Source organism: Mus pahari, chromosome 15, assembly GCF_900095145.1.
Source record: "Mus pahari chromosome 15, PAHARI_EIJ_v1.1, whole genome shotgun sequence".
Classification (NCBI taxonomy): domain Eukaryota; kingdom Metazoa; phylum Chordata; class Mammalia; order Rodentia; family Muridae; genus Mus; species Mus pahari.
In genome coordinates, this window is record NC_034604.1 from 59,408,380 (window position 1) to 59,431,874 (window position 23,495).

General features: G+C 45.5%; 1 protein-coding gene across 1 annotated transcript in view; it reads left to right on the top strand.

Annotated features, from left to right (window-relative positions):
• LOC110332970 (O-acyltransferase like protein) overlaps positions 1-3,489 on the top strand; it is a 45,839-nt gene extending 42,350 nt beyond the window's left edge. Inside the window, exons 13-15 of the mRNA XM_021214331.1 lie at positions 1,015-1,201; positions 2,865-3,007; positions 3,319-3,489. Coding sequence (XP_021069990.1) covers positions 1,015-1,201; positions 2,865-3,007; positions 3,319-3,489 — 501 coding nt within the window. The remainder of the gene's footprint in view (positions 1-1,014; positions 1,202-2,864; positions 3,008-3,318) is intronic.
• Positions 3,490-23,495: the final 20,006 nt, after the last annotated feature.

Here is a 23,495-nt window from a genome sequence, read left to right on the forward strand (position 1 = left end):
GACTTAACCCCACATCTGTTCTTGGAGTTGGATGTTGCTCTCTCTTCCCACGCCTCAAGGTGCCTCTTCCCTGTCACTGGGGCATCTTCTTTGATTAAAGGACAGAGTGGGACATCAGGAGTGGAGGGACTGTCGGGTAAGAGGGCTTCCTTCTGACTGATTATATATTTGTGAGAAATTGCAACAAGTGTGAGGTGTGCTTTTGCCAGGCTTTGCCTCAGGTACCATGCCAAGGGAACCATGAAGTCTTGTCGTGCCCCAGGAACCGACATCACTCAACCCATGGACCTTAGACTGCCAGGTCCCCCTGCATGTTTTTGTATGCGTGTGTGTTGTCCTGAGAGTTGCTATCCTGTGTAGAAATTTGTACATGTCACCACAATCAAGGAACAGGGTTCTTCCATCACCACGAGGCCTTAAACCCTCGACCCACAATCCCCCCTGCTTTTCTCTGAATGGATCGAGGCTTATTAAAGATGAGATGTGCAAGAGAGTACTAGAGCAAGTGTTGGGAATGGGAAGGTGTCCAGAGGGAGGGGAGATGGGGTATGTGTGCATTAGTAGGGAGCAAATATGAGCTAAGCATGTTAGTTCACACATCCAAGTGTCATAATGACCTAATGTCAATTGAACATGCACAGTCAGCAGGTCACTCAGTAAGTAGGTCATTATAACGCTTAAAAATAATATTTTATTTTATATTAGATAAGTAGGGTCTCTACCTCTCTCTACATAGCTCAGCTGGCCTTGAACTCACAGTTCTGCCTCAGTCTCTGGAGGAACAGGATTACAGACCTATGCACCGTACCCAGTTCATCTCATCCTGTTATAGCCACACACCCTTCACCCCCACTGATGCTAAGCCCTGCCTACTACTTAAGCTGGTCCTTTAGTCGAATCTGTAGTGACCGAAGTTTACACATAGTGATCTGAAGTGACAGAAAGGGTACCAGGGAGCATGTGCCAAAGGACGCAGTGGTGCATGAGTTGTGAACCGCCTCTTGTTCCCCTCAGGTGCAGGCTACACTGGGCTGGACTTTCTCTCTGCTGACCCTGTTTGCAGTTGTTGCCCTGGCGTATGTAGTGGATGATACCTCTCCAACCTCTTCCGTGGCTGCTGCCATCTACCAGGCCCTCCATCGAACCCTGTGGGCAGCAGCTGTGGGCTGGGTCATCTTTGCCTGTCAGGAAGGCTATGGAGGTAGGAGGGGGCCAGTGGTTTTGCTCTTGGGCCCACACCCTGTTCCAGAGGATGACAAAGTTAAAATACAAGGTGTGCACCCAGAAGTAGGGATGAGTAATTGATACCAACCCAGAAAGAGCAGTCTGTCTCTATCCGTGGGGGGAAAATCACTCTTATATATTATTTTTAGTTTTTATGTTGGTTTATGCACTAAAGGTTTGGACCTTGTCTTAGTCAGGGTTTCTATGCCTGCACAAACATCATGACCAAGAAGCAAGCTGGGGAGGAAAGGGTTTATTCAACTTATACTTCCATATCGCTGTTCATCACCAAAGGAAGTCAGGACTGGAACTCAAGCAGGTCAGGAAGCAGGAGCTGATGTGAAGGCCATAGAGGGATGTTTCTTACTGGCTTGCTTCCACTGGCTTGATCGGCTTGCTCTCTTATAGAACCCAAGACTACCAGCCCAGGGATGGCACCACCCACAATGGGCCCTTCCCCCTTGATCACTAATTGAAAAAATGCCTTACAGCTGGATCTCATGGAGGCATTTTCTCTAGGGAGGCTCCTTTCTCTGTGATAACTCCAGCTTGTGTCAAGTTGACACACAAAACCAGCCAGTACAGGCCTCTCCAGGAAAGGTAGTTTAGAGGCTAGACAAGAACTGAAAAATAGTGAGAAAATGCTATAATGTAGTAACTGAGAACAAGGCTCCTGGTCACAGTCACCTCAGACCTTGGTGTCCATTTGAGGGGAGGCCTAGTCACTAAGACCCCTTCTTTAACCAGGGAGAATATCTTTTGTGCTGCTGGATTTTGATGTGCAGAGGGGCAAGCCAATGAGGGGCACATACAGAAAGAAAGGAATTTTCTCCTGATTACAGATCTGTTCCAGACTCCTGACATTTTCCTTCCTTTCTCTATTTGGCCTGAATGAGGTAAAGAGGCATCACCAAATACTACGCAGGCACCAAACAGAAAAGCCTGTTTCCAAACTTCCTTGGATCCTTAAAGCCCTGGAACAGAGCCCAGGAGGAAGTGAGACAGCTGTGTACTCTAGGGGCCTCCCCGGATGAGTTAGTCAGGCTGGAGATGAAAACGCCCAGCCTCGGCCACAGTGGTCCCCGCCACCTCTGCCCACAGAGCACGTGGATTCCAGGCTTCCTGGAAGCAGTCACCAAAGGGCCACCAGGTACTAGTGGTCCAGGGCTGGTCTGAGTGTCTCCAGGTTCATTCACATAATCACATAGGTGTGTTCATGCATTCGTTTTTGTGTCAGACAATGTTCCGTATATTTAGCATCCAGCAATAGATAAGAAAGAATTCTCTTCTTGCAAGGCCTTGGAATAGGGTGGTGGCCAGAAAGAGGCTAGGGGGTAGCTGACAGAGACAGAGAGGGGCTGGACAAGTGACCAGGTTTGTCAACACTGCCTATGTGCCTAAGTTTGGTCCTAGCACCCATGTTGGGCAGCTCACAACCATCTCCAGCTCTAGCTTCAGGAGGTCCAGCACCTTCTTCTGGCCTCCAAGGGACACATGCACATATGTACACACACACACACACACACACACACACACACACACACACACTTTTAAAAAGAGACTCCCTGCCATGTGGCAGATAGCATCAGGGAACCAGAGGCAGGCCTGTGACTCTGTGACTCTGTACTTCTTCCCGTCAGGTCCCGTGAAACGCATGCTCTCTTGGGGCATCTGGAGTCTCCCGGCCAGCATAAGCTATGCTTGCTACCTCGTACACCCCATTGTGATCATTCTCTATAACGGACTGCAGGAGACCCTTATTCACTACACAGACACCAACATGGTAAGCAAGGGCCTGGCCCTTGGTCCTATCCTGGCTCCGCCACTCGCTCGTCTTGAGCGCAGCTGACTTTGTGAGAAGCTGGCTTTGTGTCGTTCTTTTCTAAAGCTTTTCTCTCTGGTTTAGCTGAAGGGGCGTGGGGGGGGGGCAGGCTTCAGTCTAGGGCAAACTCTTTTAATGTTTGGGACCTTATTTTCCTGCTCTGCTTCATGGTGTTAGGGTAGCATATGCTCAGATCCAAACATGGTGCGGGGGGGGGGGGCGGTAGGGGGGATCATGGAATATGCTGTTCTCTGTGCCCTCTTTGTCCCCAGCTCTATCTTTTCTTTGGACACTGTGTGCTGACCTTCCTCGGTGGGCTGGCCCTGACCCTGTTCATCGAGCGACCATGGCAGGAACTGAAGTGGGGCCTGTGGGCCATGAGCATTCCAACTGAAACCCGAGATACCCATGGGCCCTCTGCTGGTGACAAACAGAGGCAGTGAGCACTGTGGTTCTTGGAATGGGAATCTGATTTTGTGAACATTTACTGTGTACAATGTAGACAGATAACCTGCATTCTCTATAAAAAGCAATTCTATAATGAATCTTTTGATACTTGGACAATAATATCTTTCTCTTGGCTTGGATTTGATTTTCTGTATCAGCAACTGACCATAGTGTTAAAGTATTAAAATGGAGGCCAGGCCCAAATCATAAAAAGGCACACAGTCACCGTCTTTCTCCTACACGACCTTAGCTTTGGGTGATTTGCAAACAAAATGTAGTATAAACTACTTTAAATAGATTTGCATATTAAAGAAAACCAAAACAAACTCAACCAATCCTCAGTAGCCAAAATTTTATATAACTACGGACTCTCCAATGGGAAGAGACCAAATAAACAGCTGTGGAACTGTAACCAATCACGTTGGCTTGGCATTTATGCCACCCTAATGAGTTAGTTCCCACCTGAAGTACCTGGGCCACACAGGTGTTGGAGCTACCCAGCAACAACTAGTGTTTGCTCAGATACACTGTAACACTTTGAGGGGCCTCAGCTGACACTTTAACATTAAGCAGCTACCTAATGTAGTACAGGCATCATAATTTAAGTCTTAAAGCTCATGTGGTTTATAACGCTGTTATTCTCATGAAAGTCATTTGACATAGCTTTCCACAACATGCTACAGTAGTCCCCGCACCTCCAAGTGTTGCCTTTTTAGAGAGAATGATTTCCAGGGTCACTGAGGTCACTGAGGTCACTGAGGGAAGAGACCCCAGCTGAATGACCAGTGTCCTAGTAAAAAGAGACACACATAGAGGGGTGATGAAATGCAGACACAGAATGAAGATGACCGACCATCTTCCATCTCAGGAAGGACCAAACACTTTGGGAAGCTGTGAGAAGCCTGTTTTAGAGCTTTAGAGAAGTGTGGTCCCACACACACACACACACACACACACACACACACACACACGCACCATCTGGCTGCTAGAAGTGTCAGACAGACAGACAGACAGACAGACAGACAGACAGACAGACACAGACAGACATTTCTGTTGTTTTAAGTCACTCAGTTGTAGTATTTTGTTATAGCATCCCTAGGAAGTTAGAATGTTCCTCTTACTTTCTCGGGATGCATCTCAGGAGTCCCCCCATGGATGGATGGCTGAAGCTGCAGTCTATCAACCCCTGTGTGTCCTGTTTTTTCTGTATTCATTTATGCTTATGATAAAGTATAACTTGTAAATTAGGCAAAGGAAGAAATAAGCAACTACTAATAGTAAATAACTCAGGTTAGAATGATTATAAGATACTGTGTAACTTTGTAAGTAATATACTGCAATAAATGTTTTGGGACTATGGCCCCTCTTCACTTAAAGAGAGCCCCTTGTGCTGTCTTTTTTGGCTGTATGAATTACCAGCATCAATATTCTTAAGCTTTGGGGTTGTTATTAACTATACTCGGGGTTACATAAACTCTGTGGCACTTAGGTGTCCTGTCAGTCTGTGACAGTCAGACCAAGGGATGATCCGCCTCTGGGAAGGATATGGGTGGAGACTTCATCATACACTCATCTTGGGGAAGGAGTGAAACCAGGAATTGTTTCTGAAAGTTTCTTCTTAGCATTGTATATCAGTGTATAACTGTGAACTGTTTGGGAAGACAAAAAGCGCCAGGGGAAGGCAGACTTGGCAAATAAATAAACAACAAAACAAGACAAAACAAAACAAAAACAAAAACCCAAGACCAATGGAGTTACAAGGTGCTCACATCTGTGCATATTCTCTTTGTAGTTTAGTAAACATGGAAGGGAAACCACTGTCAGGCAGGCGGCCGGCTAAACACACGAGATCCTCCAATAAGGCGTCTGAGAGTTCATCCGGGCCTTTTCCAAGCGGCATGGGAATGAAGCACAACTTCCGAGGCCTGGGCAGAATCCCTGGGCACTAGGGAAAAGTCAGACTTCACCTGAGCATTTCAGGCTCCCCTGTGATACAACAGCCAAACTGGCTTTTAGGCAACTGTGACCTTCAGCAAGTTCTCGAGCGCCCCCTGGTGGGTTCGCAGGCATCTGAACCCCCAAGCATTTTCTTTCTAATATAGTTATTTTACATTTTGTGTGTGTGTGTGTGTGGGGGGGTTGGGGTAGGGGTCTTCCTCTCGCCAACTCTTCTCGTGTCCCTTTCACTCCCTATCGACTTTATGACCTCATCTTTGTTTTTAATTACAAACATATATATAGAAACACACACACACACACACACACACACACACACGTACACCCTGCTAAGACTATTTAGTGTTGCTCATATGAGTATGTTTTTAGGGCTGGCCACTTGGGATTGGACTAGTCTCCTGAGAACACAGATTCTCCCTTTCTCTGTAGTCCTCAATTACCTATAGTCCTTCACATAGGAGTGGGGCTTTGTGAGATCTTCCCATTCAAGATGGGAGGTGGTGTCACTGTGGAGGTCTTGGTTAGGTGTCTGTATTGTTGAGATTTAATGGGTACTGCTTCCCTGTCATATAAAGACAGTGCAGCAGAGGTTCAGGGAACCTTGAGACCTCACAGGAGCGCCTCAGGGCTGGGGGCATCGATGGGGTGACTGCCGATGTGGCTGGGCTCCCTCGGGAAATGACTGACCTGCCAACACGGGCTGCAGCCCAATAGACAAATGCTTCCAGTTGTGAAAGGCTCTAGACATAGGACCCACGAGAACAGAGTTCTAGTGTCTCCCACAGCTTTGTGAGACCTTTTTGATAAGGAAAAAAAAAAGCCTCTCTCTTAATGTAGTTTCATAAACATAAGGGAGGAATAAAGAAACTTACTTTTGAATTTTGTTTCTATGTGGAAAAAGAAAATTTATAGAATATCTGAAATTATTTGAACCCTAAAACAACTATTTTAAAGCATGTGACATTTACGAGACCATTACATTTTTAAAAATCAGTATTAAGGGCTTAACATTTTCTGCAATGGTCATATTGTGGTTATACTTATCTTAAAACTTTTATTTTTTAAATACAAATTGAGGTATTTATGGCTAAAATTATATAATAAAATCTGGTTTCTGCCTATAAATACTACTGGAAAGAATTGTCCCAGAGGACTTTCCATCAACAAAATGGGCTATGTACCTGGTTTTTTAAGTTGGTCAGTGGTTTATGGGACTTCATTATGCATTTTCTTCAGTTTTATATGTGTTTGGAATCTATGTCATCATGGAAAAAAACAAATATACAGAATAGCACCTTCAAAGTAGAGGATCAATTTGTGGATGTGTCCACCAGTTCTTTTAAGGTCTGAAATCTGTGTTTTATCACTGTCTACCCAGCATCTATGGAGGAACATTGGTAAGATGTGGACAATACTTCTGTCTCAGGGTTTCCATTGCTGTGAAGAGACACCACAGCCACAGCGCCTCTTAGAAAGGACAACATGTAATTGGGGCTGGCTTACAGCTCATAGGTGCAGTCCATTGTTGTCATGGTGGGAAGCATGGCAGCGTGCAGGCAGACAAGGTGCTGGAGAAGGAGCTGAGAGTTCTACGTCCGAATGGACAGGCGGCAGGAAAGGAACTGGCTTGAGATTCTGAGACCTCAAAGGCTGCTTCACACAGTGACACACTTCCTCCAGCCAAGCCACACCCACTCCAACAAGGCCACACCTTCTAATAGTGCCACTCCCTATGGACCAAGCCTTCAAACACACGAGTCTTTGGGGGCCATTCCTTTTCAAGCCACCACAGCTTCCAGAATCTGATGGTATCCCCACAACGTCGCAACCACCATCTGTGAGCTGGCCTAGCTTGCTGCTGAGACTACAGAGTCTGTTTAGAGTTGCCACATACTGAAAAGGACTTTCTGCCTCATTCATACTACCCATACTCCTTTGTGGTCCAAATGTATGTTCTAGTTTGCTTTCAGTTGCTATAAAAAAAAAAAATACCATTACCAAAAGCAATTTGGGGAGCAAATGGTTTATTTCTGCTTACGCTTCCAAAGGGCATAAAGTATTTAGTAAAACTACACTTCTCTTCCTTCGATGCAGACTCATTGCCCTTGCGTGCAGTCAGCCTACAGGCATGGAGACAGAAATGGTCCAATCTGCCTTCTCTCTGTTTAACATTTCCTATGCTGTGAAAAGACACCGTGACCGAGGCGATTTATGAGAGAGGCTGTTTAATTGGGATGATGGTTTCGCCGGATTAGAGTCCCTGATGGTGAAGCGAGGGAGCAAAGGGGTTTATAGGACCCTTGGGGTCAACAACTTGATTGACTGTAACCCACTGCCAATACGGCAAGCTTCATTTGGTGACAAGACATGTCTAGTGTGGCTCTGTTCCCCACTATTTGGCTATTTCATTTAGATTTGCTGGTTCTATTTCATTAAAGGTTATAGGTCTTTTAAAACCGTTTATCTTGATTTAACTTTGGTAGGTTGTGTGTGCTGAGAAAATTATCCATTACTTTTAGATTTTCCAATTTGGTGTTATATATGTTTTTAAAGCGTGGCCTTATGATTTTTCTTGGTGTCTCTTGTTATGTCCTGTTTTTCATTTCTAATTTTGTTAATTTGGATATTCTTTCTCCACCTTTTGCTTAGTTTAGATAAGGGTTTTGTCTATCTTTGTTGTTGTTGTTGTTGTTATTGTTGTTTTGAGACAGGGTTTCTCTGTGTAGCCCTGTCTGTCCTGGAACTCACTCTGTAGACCAGGCTGGCCTCGAACTCAGAAATCCACCTGCCTCTGCCTCCCAAGTGCTAGGATTAGAGGCGTGCGCCACCACGGCCCAGAACGTTTGTCAATCTTAATGATTTCCCCAAAGAATGAACTTTCTTTGTTTCATTGATTCTTCCTATCTTTTGTTTGCTTGTTTCTGTTCCATTGATCTCAGTCCTGAGTTTGATTATCTCTTGCCCTCTATTCCTTCCTGGGGGAGATTTCTTCTTTTTCTTCTAGAGCTTTCAGGTGTGCTCTTAAGTTGCTAGTGTGAGATCTCTCTGTTGTTTGTTTATTTGTTTGAATGTAGGCACTTAGTGCTATGAGCTGGCCTCAGAACCACCTTCATTGTGTCCTGTAAGTTTGGATAGATTGCCTTTTCCTTTTCATTCTTTTCTAGAAAGTCTTTACTTTCTTATTTTCTGTCTTGACTTTTTCATTCAGTAGGGAGGTGTTCAGTTTCCATGAGGTTTTAGGCTTTTACTTCTTGTTGTTGTTGCTGCTGCTGCTGTTCTTGTTGTTAGTATCCAGCTTTAGTCTGTGATGGTCAGATGGGATGCAGGGTGGTATTTCCAATTTTATTTTATCCCTTGAGACTTGCTTTGTGTCCCGGTAGGTGGATAATTTTGAAGAAAGTTCCATGAGGTGCTGAGAAGAAAATATATTCTTTTGTGTTTGGATGAAATATTCTCTAAACATATGACAGGTCCGTTTGGCTTATGGTATCACCTAGCACCAGCTTGTCTCTGTTTAGTTCTTGTCTGGAAGATCTGTCTATTAGTGAGAATGGAGTGTGAAGTTACCCCCAGTCCCTGTGGGAGGGTCCGTATGTGATTTTAGCTGTAGTAGTGTTTCTCTTATGAACTTGGGTGCCCTTAGGTTTGGTGCGTAAATGTTTAGAAATGCAACAGTGTCTTTCCCTATCTCTTCTGGTTGGTTTTGGTTTGCGGTCTATTTTGTCCTATATTGAAACAGCTACACCAGCTTGCTTCTTGGATCCATTTACGTAGAATGTAATTTTTTTCTGTCTTTTTACCCTGAGGTGGTGTCTCTCCTTGACGTTAAGGTGTACTTCTTTGAAGCAGCAGAAGGATGGATCCCATTTTCTCATCTATTCCTTTAGTCTGTCTCCCTTTTTACTGAGGGATAGAGGTCATTGATGTGAGAATTATTAATGAGCAGTAATTGTTGGTTTCTGATATTTTGTTGTTGTTGTCTATCTGTGTGAACATGTGTGCGTACCTTTCCCCTTCTTTGATGTGCAGCTCTAAGATTATTTCTTGTGTTTCCTTGGGTATAGTTAACCTCTGTAGGCTGAAGTTCTCCTTTCAGTGCCTTGTGCATGGCTGGGGTGGTAGGCACGGACTGATTCCCTTTGCTTTTTATCATGGAGTGTCTTTCTTCATCTATAGTGGTTGAAAGTTTGCCTGACAGTAGTCTGGACTGGCATCTGTGGTCTCTTAGAGTTTAGGACATCTGTCCAGGATTTTCTGGCTTCTAGAGTCTCCACTGAGAAGTTGGGTGTCAGTCTAACAGGACTACATTTATTTGTTAATTGTTCTTTTCCTCCCACACTGTTTAATACTCTATTTTTGTTCGGTACATTTAGTGTTTTGATGATTATGTACCAAGTGGAGTTTCTTTCTGGGTCAGTCTGTTTGGTGTTCTGTGTGCTCATATCTTGATAGGCATCTCCTTCTGCAGGTTAGGGACATTTTCTTCTATGATTCTGTTGAACATATTTTCTGTGCCTTTGACCTGAGTTTCTTCTCTTTCCTCTAGAGAGGAGAGGTTGTCTGCTATAGAGCTGGTGATGAAACTGGGGCGGGGGGTGGTGGTGGATTTGGAGGAGAAGAGGGGGGAGAGATGAGGAAGAAGTGAAGCTCTTCAGTTAGCCTACCTGCTTCCCTAGTCAGAATGGCCTGTAGGGCCACAGGGAATGCCTGCTGGAGTTGGGGGCTGGGATAATGGGCTGGGTTGGGGAAGGACAGATGGTTGGGAAGGGTCTGTTTCTGAAAGCAAATTCTTTCCTTAATGATTTTTGTTGCACATACCTTTCTCAAGTCTGTAGCAACTGAGTATATGGTGATTTTCATAGGCAACTTTTATATTTTACATATTGTAGCTCATGCCTGTCATCCTAATGTGGAAGCTGAAGCAGAAGAATTGTTTCAAGTTTGAGGCCAGCCTGGGCTACATAGTGTCAGGTCAGCTTTTGCTATAGAGCTCAAGAAACAAATAAACATCCCTCCAAGTGTTCTATATTTTGACGATTTTTTTTTTCTTGGAAATAGGGTTTCTCTGTGTAGGCCTGACTGTCCTGAAACTTGCTCTATAGCCCAGACTGGCTTTGAACTCATAGTGATCTGCCCGCCTCTGCTTTCTGAGTGCTGGGATTAAAGGCACACACCATGACACCTTTAATTATGCATATGTGTGCATGTATGTATGTATGTATGTGTGTGTGTGTGTGTGTGTTTGTATGCGATGCAGGTGACTGTAGAGGCTAGAGGCAGCAGACATTGGACCCTTGGGAGCTGAACTTACAGGCAGTTGTCATCTGCCCAATGTGGGTGACGGTAACTGAGCCCAGGTCCTCTGCATGAGCAGTGTGCTCTCACCTGCTGAGCCTTTGCTCCAGTTCCCACCTTTACATTTTAACGTAGCCTAAATTATCCATTGTTTCCTTATGGCGTGTACTTTTTAGGGTCTCGTTCGTGCAATCCAGGGATATTCTTCCAGACTTTCTCCATGGATGACCAAAGGCTCCGGTGGGGATGGCTCTGCCGCTCAGAGGCTCTCAGAGCTCTTCACAGTGCGTCTGTCAGGCCAGGACCAATTCCAGTAGGGACGACAGAGATGGAGGTTTGGTAAGGCCTCAAGGCATTTTTTGATGTCCTTTGACAGACAGATGTCACAGGTGTGGGAAATGTCCTGTGCCCGGGAAAGCTCACTCTTTGTAGCCAATACAAATGCCCGGGTGCCCAGGCAGGGAGGTTTGCGCTAAGACATGATGCTAGTGATCACTGTGTTCATCTGATTGGGAACACTCAGAAGCCTTAAAGAAGGAGGACTTGGCAGTGCCTGTGGGGCTATCAACTCTGAGACAAGCCTGGCCGGCCCATCATATCCCCAGCCATCCCGAATTGAATTCCACAAACATCCCCCACCCAAGCATAGCCAGTCTATCAGAAGGAACCTGTGTCTGGTAGACATGTTAGTATCCATCTTGCTCATGACAGGAGGAAGAGAGTGGGCTGGCAGGGCTTTGTAATTAGACTCCATTTCCATGCTTGCTGACAAACATACTATGCTATATTATGTGATATTCCAAAGGCACACCGTAATTCCTGGTCCTGAGGAAATTGTCAATTACCTTCCATGTTCATTAAAAATCTCACGGTATCATTATGGCTGGAGATTAACTACACCTATGTCTCCAGTAAAAACACGGATCTTTACAAGGTGCGGACTTGCTGGCTACAGCTGGCGGCCGAGGCATTGCCAAAAGAGCTTTTAGGAACCAGGTTCCCAGGAGAGATGTCCAGCAATTTGCAGGTTGTTCTAGGACTTACACATCTGTATGTGTGTGTGTGTGTGTGTGTGTGTGTGTGTGTATGTATGTATGTTTGAAATTCTCAAGGAATTCCCTGAGTGACTGTGTTTCCAGACTACTGGACTCTGAGTGAGAGTTCCTGTTTGCTGTAGGTCATATCTGAAGTCATGACTCTTACATGAATATAGCAGAAGCTCCTAGACAAGGGCTGCCCCTGGCTTTGAGTAAGCATTCTCATGCCCACACTGACCCACTGATGTGGGGGTCCACAGCCAGTCTCTGAAGTTGCTAGCCATCTTCGTAGCTGGGTATTTCTCCCTGAGTGACTTGATCCAGGAACTTGAAGCACCCGTTTTCTGGAAGTTTCTATTCATTCACGGACACAGGTGCGTGTTCATTCCTTTACTCTTTCGTGTGTCTGTAGATGTGTACTGACTCTCCCTGCACCAGGTACTGCACTAGCCGTGTAGATAGCACAGGGAGAATGTGAAGGTTCTGCTCTCTTGAATCGTATGGTGACCTGGGTGGGGGTTACAGTCATCATGCCCCAAATACCTAGTTATATGCCAGGGCAGAGCTATGACAGCGTGACCCTAATCGGAGACCAGAGATGGAACTTCTGAGGAACTAGACTTCAGTTGGTACAAAATGAGCAAGAGTATTGTGCAGACAAGGATGAGAGTACCCATGAATAAACACCAGAGAGAAATGACGTCCTCGGGGACCCAGGGACCAGGACAGATGGGGGATACCAAAGGCAGTGTCTACCTAAGTGGCCATAGAAAGGCAAGAAGAATGTGGGAGGGGGGCAGGAAGGATGGCAGAACTTGGAGACTGGGTTTGCCCCGGGGACGTCCTTTTATTATAGAGTCTGCTTTCCCAGCATAAGAATCATGCCTCCTTTTGGGATCTCTATAGGTCTTAACCTGTTCTCAGAGAGGAATGCACTTACCAAGGCACGATGTGCAGCACTTGGTCCTGAGGCTGCAGCTGGCTTTCTGTGAAGGCATGACTGCAGGTTGGGATCAAGAGCAGACAGTTCCTGTTAGGGTAGAGCTGGCTTTGCTTGTGCATGCGAAGAGTTCTTGTGTGAACCGTGGGGTGTGCTCAGCCGAAACCTGCCTCAATTTTTTCAGAGCTCAAAGAATCTGAGGTTTCTTTTCACAGACAAGCAGAGCACTAGTACCAAGGAGAGACTGCTCTGTGGGGTATCCCTGGGGAAGGGGCAGTCCTGAGGTTATAAGCCTGAGGGAGGACAGCAGAGGAGGTTGGTGTGGGTAGAGGGGGATATAGGAAGGGAGGGAGACAGGGAGGGAGGGAGGGAGACAGGGAGGGAGGGAGGGAGACAGGAGGAGAGAGAGAAAGAGGGATGGGGACAGGCAGGCAGGGAGGGGGAGGGTTAACACTGAAGCCTGAGACAAGGTTGCTACACAATTGTCAAGGCAAGGCAGACTTATTTGATTGGGGAAGTCCCCAGACTGCCGTTCCCAATCCCTACACCTTGACAGGCCACGTGTACAAACTGAAATTTCAGTGCAAAGTCAAGAGCCTTTTAAAATTCTGTGGCTATAGCTATTGACGTTTACTGTATTAGAGATTAAAAGGCAAAAGTTTTAAATATTCATAAATTCACCTAAGTATGATGATATATGATAAATGATATGATGCTATCATTTAAAATTTTTATTTATTTTTGTTTTGTATGTATGGGTGTATGACCTGCATGTATGGATGGGTGTATGACCTGCATGTATGTATGGGTGTATGACCTGCATGTATGGATGGGTGTATGACCTGCATGTATGGATGGGTGTATGACCTGCATGTATGGCTATGCACCACATGTGTGCAGTGCCTGAAGAGATCAGTAGAGGGTATCAGATCCCCTGGGACTGGAGTGACAGATGGTTGTGAGCTGCCTTTCAGGTACTTGGAACTGTACCCAAATCTTTTGAAAGAGTAATCAGTGCTCTTAACCATTAAGCCATTTCTCCAGCTCCACATGCTAACATTTTTATTTAAAAAAAAAAAAACCTTCTATTTTCATTAAAACTTTTAATTAAAAATTTCTCATACAATATAAATTCTAAATAGTTTATTTTTATTGTGTATTGGCTTGCCTGTATGTCTGTGTGGGGGTGTCAGATTCCCTAGAACTTGAGTTACAGGTGGGAGCTGCCACGTGGGTGTTGAGAATTGAACCTGGGTCCTCTGGATGAGCAGTCAGTGCTCTTAACTGCTGAGCCATCTCTCCAGCCCCACTATGTAGACATATATTATGTTTTGCCCTCCCCCAACTCTTCTCAGATCCTCCCCACCCCCCCACCCAACTTCATCTTCTTTCTTTCTCTCTCCTGCTCTTAAAAAAACCCCAAACCAATCATAACAACAACAAAATGAAAATCAAAGCAAACAAACAAAAAGTATTAAGACCAAAAGCCCCCCCCCCCCCAAAAAAAAGAAAATTCCACAAAAATAGCAGTGTGCTTCTTTTCTGCTGGCCAACTACTCCTGGGCATGGGGATTGCTCTGGAGTGTGCTTTTCACACCCAGAGACACTGCTGACCTGTGCGCTGAGTTGCCGATTTCCAGACAACCCAGAGGGGGAGTTGCTCCAAAGAACCCTCTCTAAACAGATCCTCTTTCCCCATATCCTTTCTTTCCCACTACCTCTGCTGGGTGGTGGGCTAAAAAGGAGGTTAAAGCGTTTAAGAACCCTCACTGAAAATAAGGCTTGAAAAAAAATTCAAGTTACAGCCCGTGACCTATCTAGTCTCAGGTTCTTGGCCACGTTAGCTGTATCAGGTATAGGTTCCCTCTTATAGAATGGACCTTAAATCTAATTTTAGAAAGTGGTTGTCACTCCTGTGACATTTGTGCCACTATTGCGTTACTGTAGGCAGGTCTCTGCTGTAGGTGACAGTGTGTGTAGCTGGGTGATACTGATGATCACCTCTGTCTTCTGGTAGCATGCAGAGCACCTTCCACTACCGTGAATGCTAGGCAGCAGGGGCAAAATGTTTAGCTGGGCACCAACTCATCTTCTCCATGTTTGATGACATCTTACCACCAGGTTGTGGAGAATAACCAGTACCTTGGCATTGAACTGTGATGTTTGTGGGATGTCCACGGTACCCCTTTGGCTAACAACTCAACAAGATGTAATCCATTCCTGGCACTGGAGATTTTATTTGGTGACATAAGATGTCTAGTTGGGGCATTTTCCCTCCTATTTTATAGTGACTCCATTTGAATTTCTTGCATATGTGTATGCATTTTAGGAAGTGTCTACAATAGTAGGTTTCCATATTTTTTTTAAAAGAATCTTTAGTGTTAGTTGCCCCTCCCATATTTCCTCCTCTACCTTGCTCTCTGCCACCCTCCCCACTTAACCCACCGTGTCCAGTTCCTTTTATCTTTCGGTAACACTACACTTGATTTCCCCTTCCTTGGGATACCTCCCCTGGCTCCTTACTGGGTTCCAAACCTCTGTGATTATTCTGATTAAAAACTCACATATTGAAAGCTTAAAAGCCAACATCCACATATAAGAGAAAACATGCTATATTTATATTTGTCTTTTGAGGTCTGGGTTATGTCACTCAGGAGGACCGTTTCTAGTCCCATCCATTTATCTGCAAGTCTTACACTTTCATTTTCAGAACAGCCGAATTACATTCTACTGTGTAATGGACCACGGATCATTGTTCAGCTATCAGTTGGCGGATGTCTAGGTTGCTCCCAGTGTCTGGCTATTATGAATAAAGTGGCAATGAATATGGATGAGCAAGTATCTCAGTGGTAAGACATAGAATCCTTGAGATATGCCCAAGAGTGGTATAGCTGGATCTTGAGGTAGATCTAGTCTCGGCTTCCTGAGGAACTGCCACGGTAATTTCCACAGTAGCTGGGCAGGTTTGCATTCCCTCCAGCAATAAATTAGTGTCCCACCTCTATCTTTTAAAACAAGAAACACTAGTAAGAAATGACTGTAATCCTCTTTAATATCAGCTTTGTGGAAGGCATGCCTTAAACCAGCCACTACCTTCCCTGTGTTGCAAATAGCGCACAGTGGTTTCCAGAAAACACTACTGTGTACTTAGGAGGGAAGGAAAGAACAAAACACAAGCATCCTAATTATATCACACAATGAATGTCTTTGTCTTATTATGAAAATAGTTTTGACTTTGCAGGTCCCATTGAAAGGCTCCCAGGGGCCTCGGGGGAGGTGGGTGGGTGGGGCTCGGATCCCACTGAGAAAATCCCTGCTCCAAGCTGATATGCAAACTAACAGAAGAAAAGTCTTGCCTGTATCCTCTGGATGTGGGCGCACCAACCGTGGTCCAGCGGGAGCTTGTATTTCACATCACTGACTCGGATGGAGTATACTGAGAATAAGAGAGAGCACAGGGACTTGACCTGGGAGTCCCTCAGAGAATTATAAAGAGAGGAGAAATTTTCACTGTATAACACTGAAAATCTCAACGGATGCAAAAGCAGGCAGTGCATAAATAAGCTACCGTGACAGTGTAAGGGAAAGATACAGGGGAAAAAAAAAAAGCCCGAAGGCAGGCAGCAACAGGCCATAGCAGCCCAGGCGTGTGTGGTGCGTGCGGTGCGACCACCAGAAAAGGGCGCTCTCTCGTTCTAGGTCCAGTTTGGAATGGGAAGGAGCTTTGCCAGTTTTACCAGTTTATACAGTGAGACAATGAAGCCCTGAAAGTTCACGTACTTTCTCTGCTGGTTTTGCATGGGCAGGGCACTGGAATAAAACAAAGCTCCCTTCCCCAATCCATGTACTCCCCCCGCACTCCCCCCCCCAACTTTTCTTACTCTCCCGATTCTCTCATAGTCAAGGCTATGAAAATCAGTAGGTACTCAATGATTTTTCTTAACCTCCTCTGTGCCATGAACAAAACACCTCTGGCTGAAACAGCCGGAGACACAGAAAAAGCCTCCCTCCTTTGGAGAGAGAAGTCCTCTGCTGGGTTCTGAGCCTGTTGGGTTGAATAAAGAAAATAATAACAATGTATCGGGAGGCTTCGCAGCATGTGCTCAGGCAACCACAAGGGGGCAGCACCTGAGAGGGCATGGAGGATTGCCGGGGCACACCAGCAATTTTCTAGGATGGCTTGTTAGTCTGGAGTAGGAGGGGCAGAGGGTAGGGTGGTTTCCTTTCAGATGGCAAGCCTACCTGGAGTGTCTGAGGGAGGTCTGCACTCAAGCCTTTTGGAAATACATCTATGGTTTCTAGTTCCTTTGTCTTTAGTCTGCCCGCGTTTGCTGTTCTTTTTCTGCGGGTCTTGAAATATAACGTTGGGTTTTATTTAGTTCTTGTTTGCTTGCTTGCTTGAGGCACAATTTCACACTGTAGCCCAGGTTGCCTTTGAACTTCTGGCAATCCTCCTGCCTCAGAGTTCTGAATGTTGTAATCAGTCACTAGTGTAAGCCTGGCTAATTTTGTGTGTAGGTATGTGTGTGCATGTGTGTGTGTGTGTCACAGGGGGGTCAGAGGACTATCTTGGGCAGCATGGCTAGCTACTGTCTACCTTTGCTTTTTATTTATTGTGTCTCTGTGCGTGTGTGTGTGTGTGTGTGCACATGAGTGTGAGTGTGCACGTGTGTAGTGGCTGGAAGTCAACCTTAATACTGATTCCCAAGAGTTGTCCATCTCGCTTTTTTGAGACAGGGTCTCCTGTTGGTGTTGGTTCCTGACCAAGCTATCTCCCCAGTGTCACCTTGTCTTTTTGAGAAAGGCTCTGTCAATGACCTGGGCTTACCAAGTAAGCTAGGCTGGCTGGCCATTGAGCCCAGGGATCTGCCAGTCTCTGCTTTCCCAGGGCTGAGGCTGTGAATACTTGCTCATAGTGGAAATCCACTATGTGCGCTATGTGGGCTGTGGGTGTTGAACTTGGGTCCCCATGCTGTCATGGATAATGCTTTCCTGACTTAGCCATCTCCCCAGCTCCTTATTTTTTTAATTTTTAAGATAAAGTCACTATCTGGGCTCGGTAGTTCCATCCTGTAATCCTAGAAGCTCCGGATTCTTTTGAGAACAAGTCCTGGTCCTCCCTCCTGGGCTGTAGTATGAGTTCAAGGTCAACTGGGGTCAAAACAAAAAGGGGAAAGAGGGCTTTATATATAGTTATGTGCTACAGTGCTTGCCTAGTGTGCTCTAGGTGACCCAGGGCTATCCCACCATTGGACTTTATGACACCACACTATCATTTACAAATTTCACACTCAAGAGCCACACAATTGAGTCTCTCTCTCTCTCTCTCTCTCTCTCTCTCTCTCTCTCNCACACACACACACACACACACACACACACAAAATAACCTTGTAATATTTAAGCATGTGGAATTTATCTTGATCGCACTCCTAGCTACTCTAGGGCACACACAGCTCATGGGCTACATGTTGGACATGCCTACTAGACCTTGGTCCCTTGGTTCCATTTCTAGTGCTACAAAAAAGGAGAGGGGTGGGGAAGAGGAAAGGAAGAGATGAGAGCAGTAGATCAGACTTGACCTTGAAGTCCCTGGATCCTTAATTCCCAGTACACTGGTCACATGCCTTCTGTGTTCCTCCCCAGTTTTACCCTTACAACCAGCTGAGGGACAGTACTCTCTGCTTGATGGAGATCTCCCCAGAAGTCCCTAACACTCCCGGATCGTAGCGTGGCTGGAAGAACTGCCCAGTCCCAGCTTCACCATCACCCTGACTACAGGCCACATACATCACAAAGCTCCGGAAAAACATGGAGTCGGTACCCACTTCTGGAGCTGAGCAAAGCCAGTGTGTCTCCTGGGACTGCCTGGAGAGCAGAGATGCTTAAGTCCTGCCTCATAGCATCACCAGGCTCTTGGGCTGACTTCCACAGCTCCCGCTGGAAGCTCCCCTGGTATGTGCTGGGGTCTTGAGTGGGCACACTGGCATTAATAGTGAAGGTTCCCAGGGAACCACTGTAAGTCAAGAATGTAGTGTGATGTGGGTATCACTGGCTAGGGTGGTCTAAGCAGGTCATCATTGCTGGTGCAGGCTCACCCCAGAGCTCATCAGAAACCCACCTGAGGACTTATAAGGAAGGAACTCCCTTCAAGCCCTCCACTCTGGCGTTTGGGTCCTAGGCTAGGGTTGAGCAATGCCAGGTAATTCTTAAGTCTGGGGTCCGGTAAAGCAGGCCTTGAGTTGGGATGGGAAGGGCTGCTGAGCCAGACAAATTTTGGAGCATACAGAGATGATAAAATGTAGAAAAGAAAGAAAGCAACAGAAAGAGAGAGAGAGAGAGAGAGAGAGAGAGAGAGAGAGAGAGAGAGAGAGAGAGAGAGAGAGAGAGAGAGAAGACATAGAAAGATTTTCTTCTGCCCCAGCCAGAGGCTGAGAAATGACAGCTGTGCCCACCTCGAGGTATTAGCCGTTCCCTCTCTGCCGTGTCAAGTTCATCTGGCTAAAAACAACTCTTGTGGCTGTGACCTTTTAGCAGCTAAGATTACTCACCTCAACGCCTCCAGAGCACACAGAAGAGCTGGTGGGCCGCTGAGAAGCCTCACCCGCTCCCTACGAACGCCTTCCCAAACACTGTGGACTCTCTGGACTTTCTTTTTTTATTGGGATTTCAGATGGCCGAAAGGTTATCTGTCTCCTGTTCCTCCAGGGATCACAAGGAAACAGAAGGAGAACAGGTTGCGAGGTCTGGTGTGCACTTTACATCCTTAGCAGGGTATGCCCAGCTGTCGTCAGTGATTGTGTCCAAAGGGGGAAGGGGATGTCCCGAGTCCTTCTAGAAAATAACACTGGAGAAATAAGCTGGAGAGGTGTGTGTGTGTGTGTTGGGGGGCAGGGTGGAGGGGGCTGATGGGCAGGGCAGCAGCCCCCCTGAGGGTGAGAGAACTCTGGCACCTTTCAAAAATGTTTATTTCCCCCTGGGTTTGGGTGGCTTGGCTACTGGAACTACAAGGGACTGCCTAATTCCTCTGTTTCCTTTTCTTGGAAATGACCTCAGAGATGGTTATAATGACCCCACCTACCATCTTTAGCTCTTCTGGTCTCCCCCACCAGCATATATGTTCTTTGGGTGTTTTTTTTTTTCTGTGCTTCATGCATTTTTATGTTGTTTTATATTTTAAATTTTCTTTTCATACAGTAAGCCACCACTTTGCCTACTTGAATTCTCCACATTTATATCTTATAGCAGAGTGTAATTGCAAATCAGGAGACTAGAATTCTTATTTTATTTCTTGTTTTGAGGCACGGTTTCTCTCTGCGTAGCCCTGACTGTCTTGAAGCTCACGCTGCAGAGCAGCCTGCCCTCAGAGAGCCACCTGCCTCTGCCACCCGAGGGTTGGCATTAAAGGTGTGCACCACCACACCCATCTTAGATTTTGTTTCTTTCTTTTTAAGATAGAGTCTCATGTAGCCTAGGTTGGCTTACAACTTGTTGTGTATCAGAGTATGACCCTGGGCTTCTGATCTTCTACCCCATAAGTTCTGGGGACATAGACACGTGCCACCGGGCTCCATTTATGTAAGGCTGGAGATGAAACACAAGGCTTCCTATGGGCGAGGCAAGCACCCTGCCCACTGGGCTACCTGTCCCTGCTCCCAACACTGCATTTTGAATAATTTTATTTGTGAAAACACAACCACAAAGAAGCCCACAGAAATTTAAGTTGTGAAAAAAAAAAAGTAAATTCCTTTTTTGGAAACAACGGAAGTCCATATGATTAAAGACATTCGGTCTGAATTGTCGAGTGGATGTTTGTTCACAAAGTGGCCACAGTATCTGAATGGACAATCCCATTCTCTAGGTTGTGCCATGAAAGATGGAAACGCAGGTCAATGAACACATTTCTTCAGTTTATTTTATCCCTTTCCATTGGTCAGCCCTAGATATCTGTATTCTGTTTTATGAATGACACGTTAGATAATATGAGCCAGCTAGAATCTGCGGAGACTAATAAACACCAACCCATTGTTAAAATGCTCCATCTCAATAAAATGAGCCAATAAATGAAGGCTTTAAAAATACATTTGTACCCTATTGGCTTGACAAATGAGCGGCACGTAATACAGCAATCTAGGAATGAGCTAATTTTTTGTGAAAGAATTTGAAGTGGTTTCTTACATCATCTATTGTTTCTGTCAGGATTACGTTATGGTCACTGAAACATTTATTCTATGACAATGAGCATCTGGAATCCATGCCTTAGTCAAGTCGTGAGAGAGATTGATCTATCAGGAAGGCAGATAGTTTGAGGCATAGGTCTATCAAAAGCTCATGGTGGGACACAGAACGATATGAGCTCAGGGATTAGCGGGTATAACATAGACTGAAGGGAAGGAAAGGGGTGAAAATTGTGTTGTAAAATAAACACTTAGGATTTGGCTCCCTAAATAGCCTTTTCTGTCTATTCAAAGTAGACCTGTCTAATGACATGAAACCTTGTGTTTTCACTATTGAAACTGAAGTCTAATAATAAAGAAGACACCTGCTGAAACACACAAAGTGGGGGGTGTTCATCACAATATGTGACAAGCAACTGCACTAGGTATTTCTCTACAGAGCGAAGGAAGCAGCAATTAGAACATTACCCTAGATGCTCTGCTCTACCAGTGCTGGCCCTGGGCTGCTCCAGCCCTTCTGGGTGAGTGCTTAGAGACAAAAGTACAGACCACGCCTCTCATGGATTCTTAACTGCAGAGTTGGGTTTGAATGGAGCAAATGCTTGCAAAGTTTTCAAACCACAGACTTTCCAGTCCCCCAAGGGATAAATGTTTGGTTTATAGAAGATGGATCATGGATAAGAGTGGGAACAGGACAGAAAGTGACAGGCTGTACTTTTTTTTTTTTTTTTTTTTAATCTTTAAGAGGGCCACTTGAACTGATCCTCAGTTTCCTGACCTATGAAGCGCTCACTCTGTACCAGACAGTATTATCTGGTTTAATCCCCACAGTAACTTAGAAATAGGTAATAAACGATCACGCCTCATAGTTTATGGTTCTCCCTCATATTTTATAGTTAAGAGAAGTTGTAAAAGACCTGGCAAAATTGAAGATATTCTAAAGGGGAAGTACTGTTGTCTCTCAATTTGACTATTAGATTATTCAAACAATGGAAACGTTCCTCAGAAATCTCATGCTGGAAGGAGGGGAAGGTTATCAGTGAGAGGGGAACTTGTCTCTTTGGAAGAGATTTCAAACAGTTCCAGCAACTTGTTAGATGCTGAAAAGAGGGCACTGAAGCCCCGACAAGGCTGAGTCAGCTATGGGGTGGGCAGTCCCGAGACTGGAACTGTCTAGATATGCATATCTATTTAAACTTTAATCTTACGCCAGGATCCTAAACATCAATTCTCAACCTGTGGGCTGTAACCCCACAAGGATTGCATATCAGATATCCTGCAAATCAGATATTTACATTAAGATTCATAACAGTACCAAAATTATAATGGTATGATATGATTATGAAGTAACAAAAAAATAATTTTATGGTTTGGGGTCACCACAACATGAGGAACTATATTAAAGGGTCACAGCACCCTAGGAAGGTTGAGACCACTTATCCTGAAGATGGACTTTGAGGGTTTGCTGGATCCCTTTGTCCATCTTCCTATTGAGGCCATGTTGAATAAATCTCTTTTTTCTGCTTCTCCTTTTGATTTGACTCTTTTAGTTGACTTATTGAGGATGAACGGCCAGACCTGACTTTGAGGCACAGGCTGTGGCCCCCAAGCTCATTAACAAAACAATGCTTAGGGGAGTTGAATGAGTTCCTCCAACAGAGCAACCAGCCAACCAGCAGACTTGGGGCTCCTGCCAGGCGGTCTGCCTGGAGGCTTTGTCCTCAGAACTACTTGGTATTAGCTTGGCATTAGTGGTTCCCTTTCAGAAGGAGTGAGGCAACATCTGTAAGAATCTGCCTTGGCTTGAATTGGAAGGTCCCTCACAGACTCAAGGCTCCAATTCATGTTCTCCATCTAATGGCACTAAACCATGGCACCGTTAGAAGGCGGGGCCTGGACCTGGAGGTCCTTATGGATGGACCATTGATGGTTCAGACCTCAGCCTGGTCTTTACTGCTCCCTCTGCTTCCTGGCGCTTCGTGATGTGAGGTGCCTCCTGCTCTGTGCAAGTTCCAGGGCAGCCAAACTTAGGCACTGAAGGAAGTCATTGAAAACAGAAAGCTGGTGAAGATGTGGATGAACAGGGGGCCGTTTTCCAGCCCCAGCAACCAGTAGAACTTGGCAGCCTCAGCCACGTGGTTGTGGCTTTAGAGTCAAGAATAGAAGAAAAGCGTCATGGAATTTCCCTCAGTGACTAAGGAAAGTTGCTGATGATATCAGATGTGTGGCAGGGGTGTCCCTGCATGGAGGCCCCCCAAAAGGACATTGTGTGAAGCTGTGAAGGTGAAGCCTAGATTGCCTTGGAGACCCCAAGATGTTAGAGATGCCAGAGCTTGGGACACATGCTAAGGAAAGCTGCTAGCAGGGGGTGGAACCCACCCAAGAGAGAGAACTGTGTTGCAGTCAACAAAGCTGAAGCGAGCTGGAGATCAGAAGAGCCTTTTGACATCAGACACGGAGATGCGGAGTTTGGAGTTGGCCCAGCTAGTGTTTGGTCTCGCTTTGGTCCAGTGTTTCCTCACCATGTCTCCTTTTTCTATGTTTTAGAATGGTCACGTATATTCTGTGCCATTGTATGTTGGAAGAAGGTGACCTTGTTA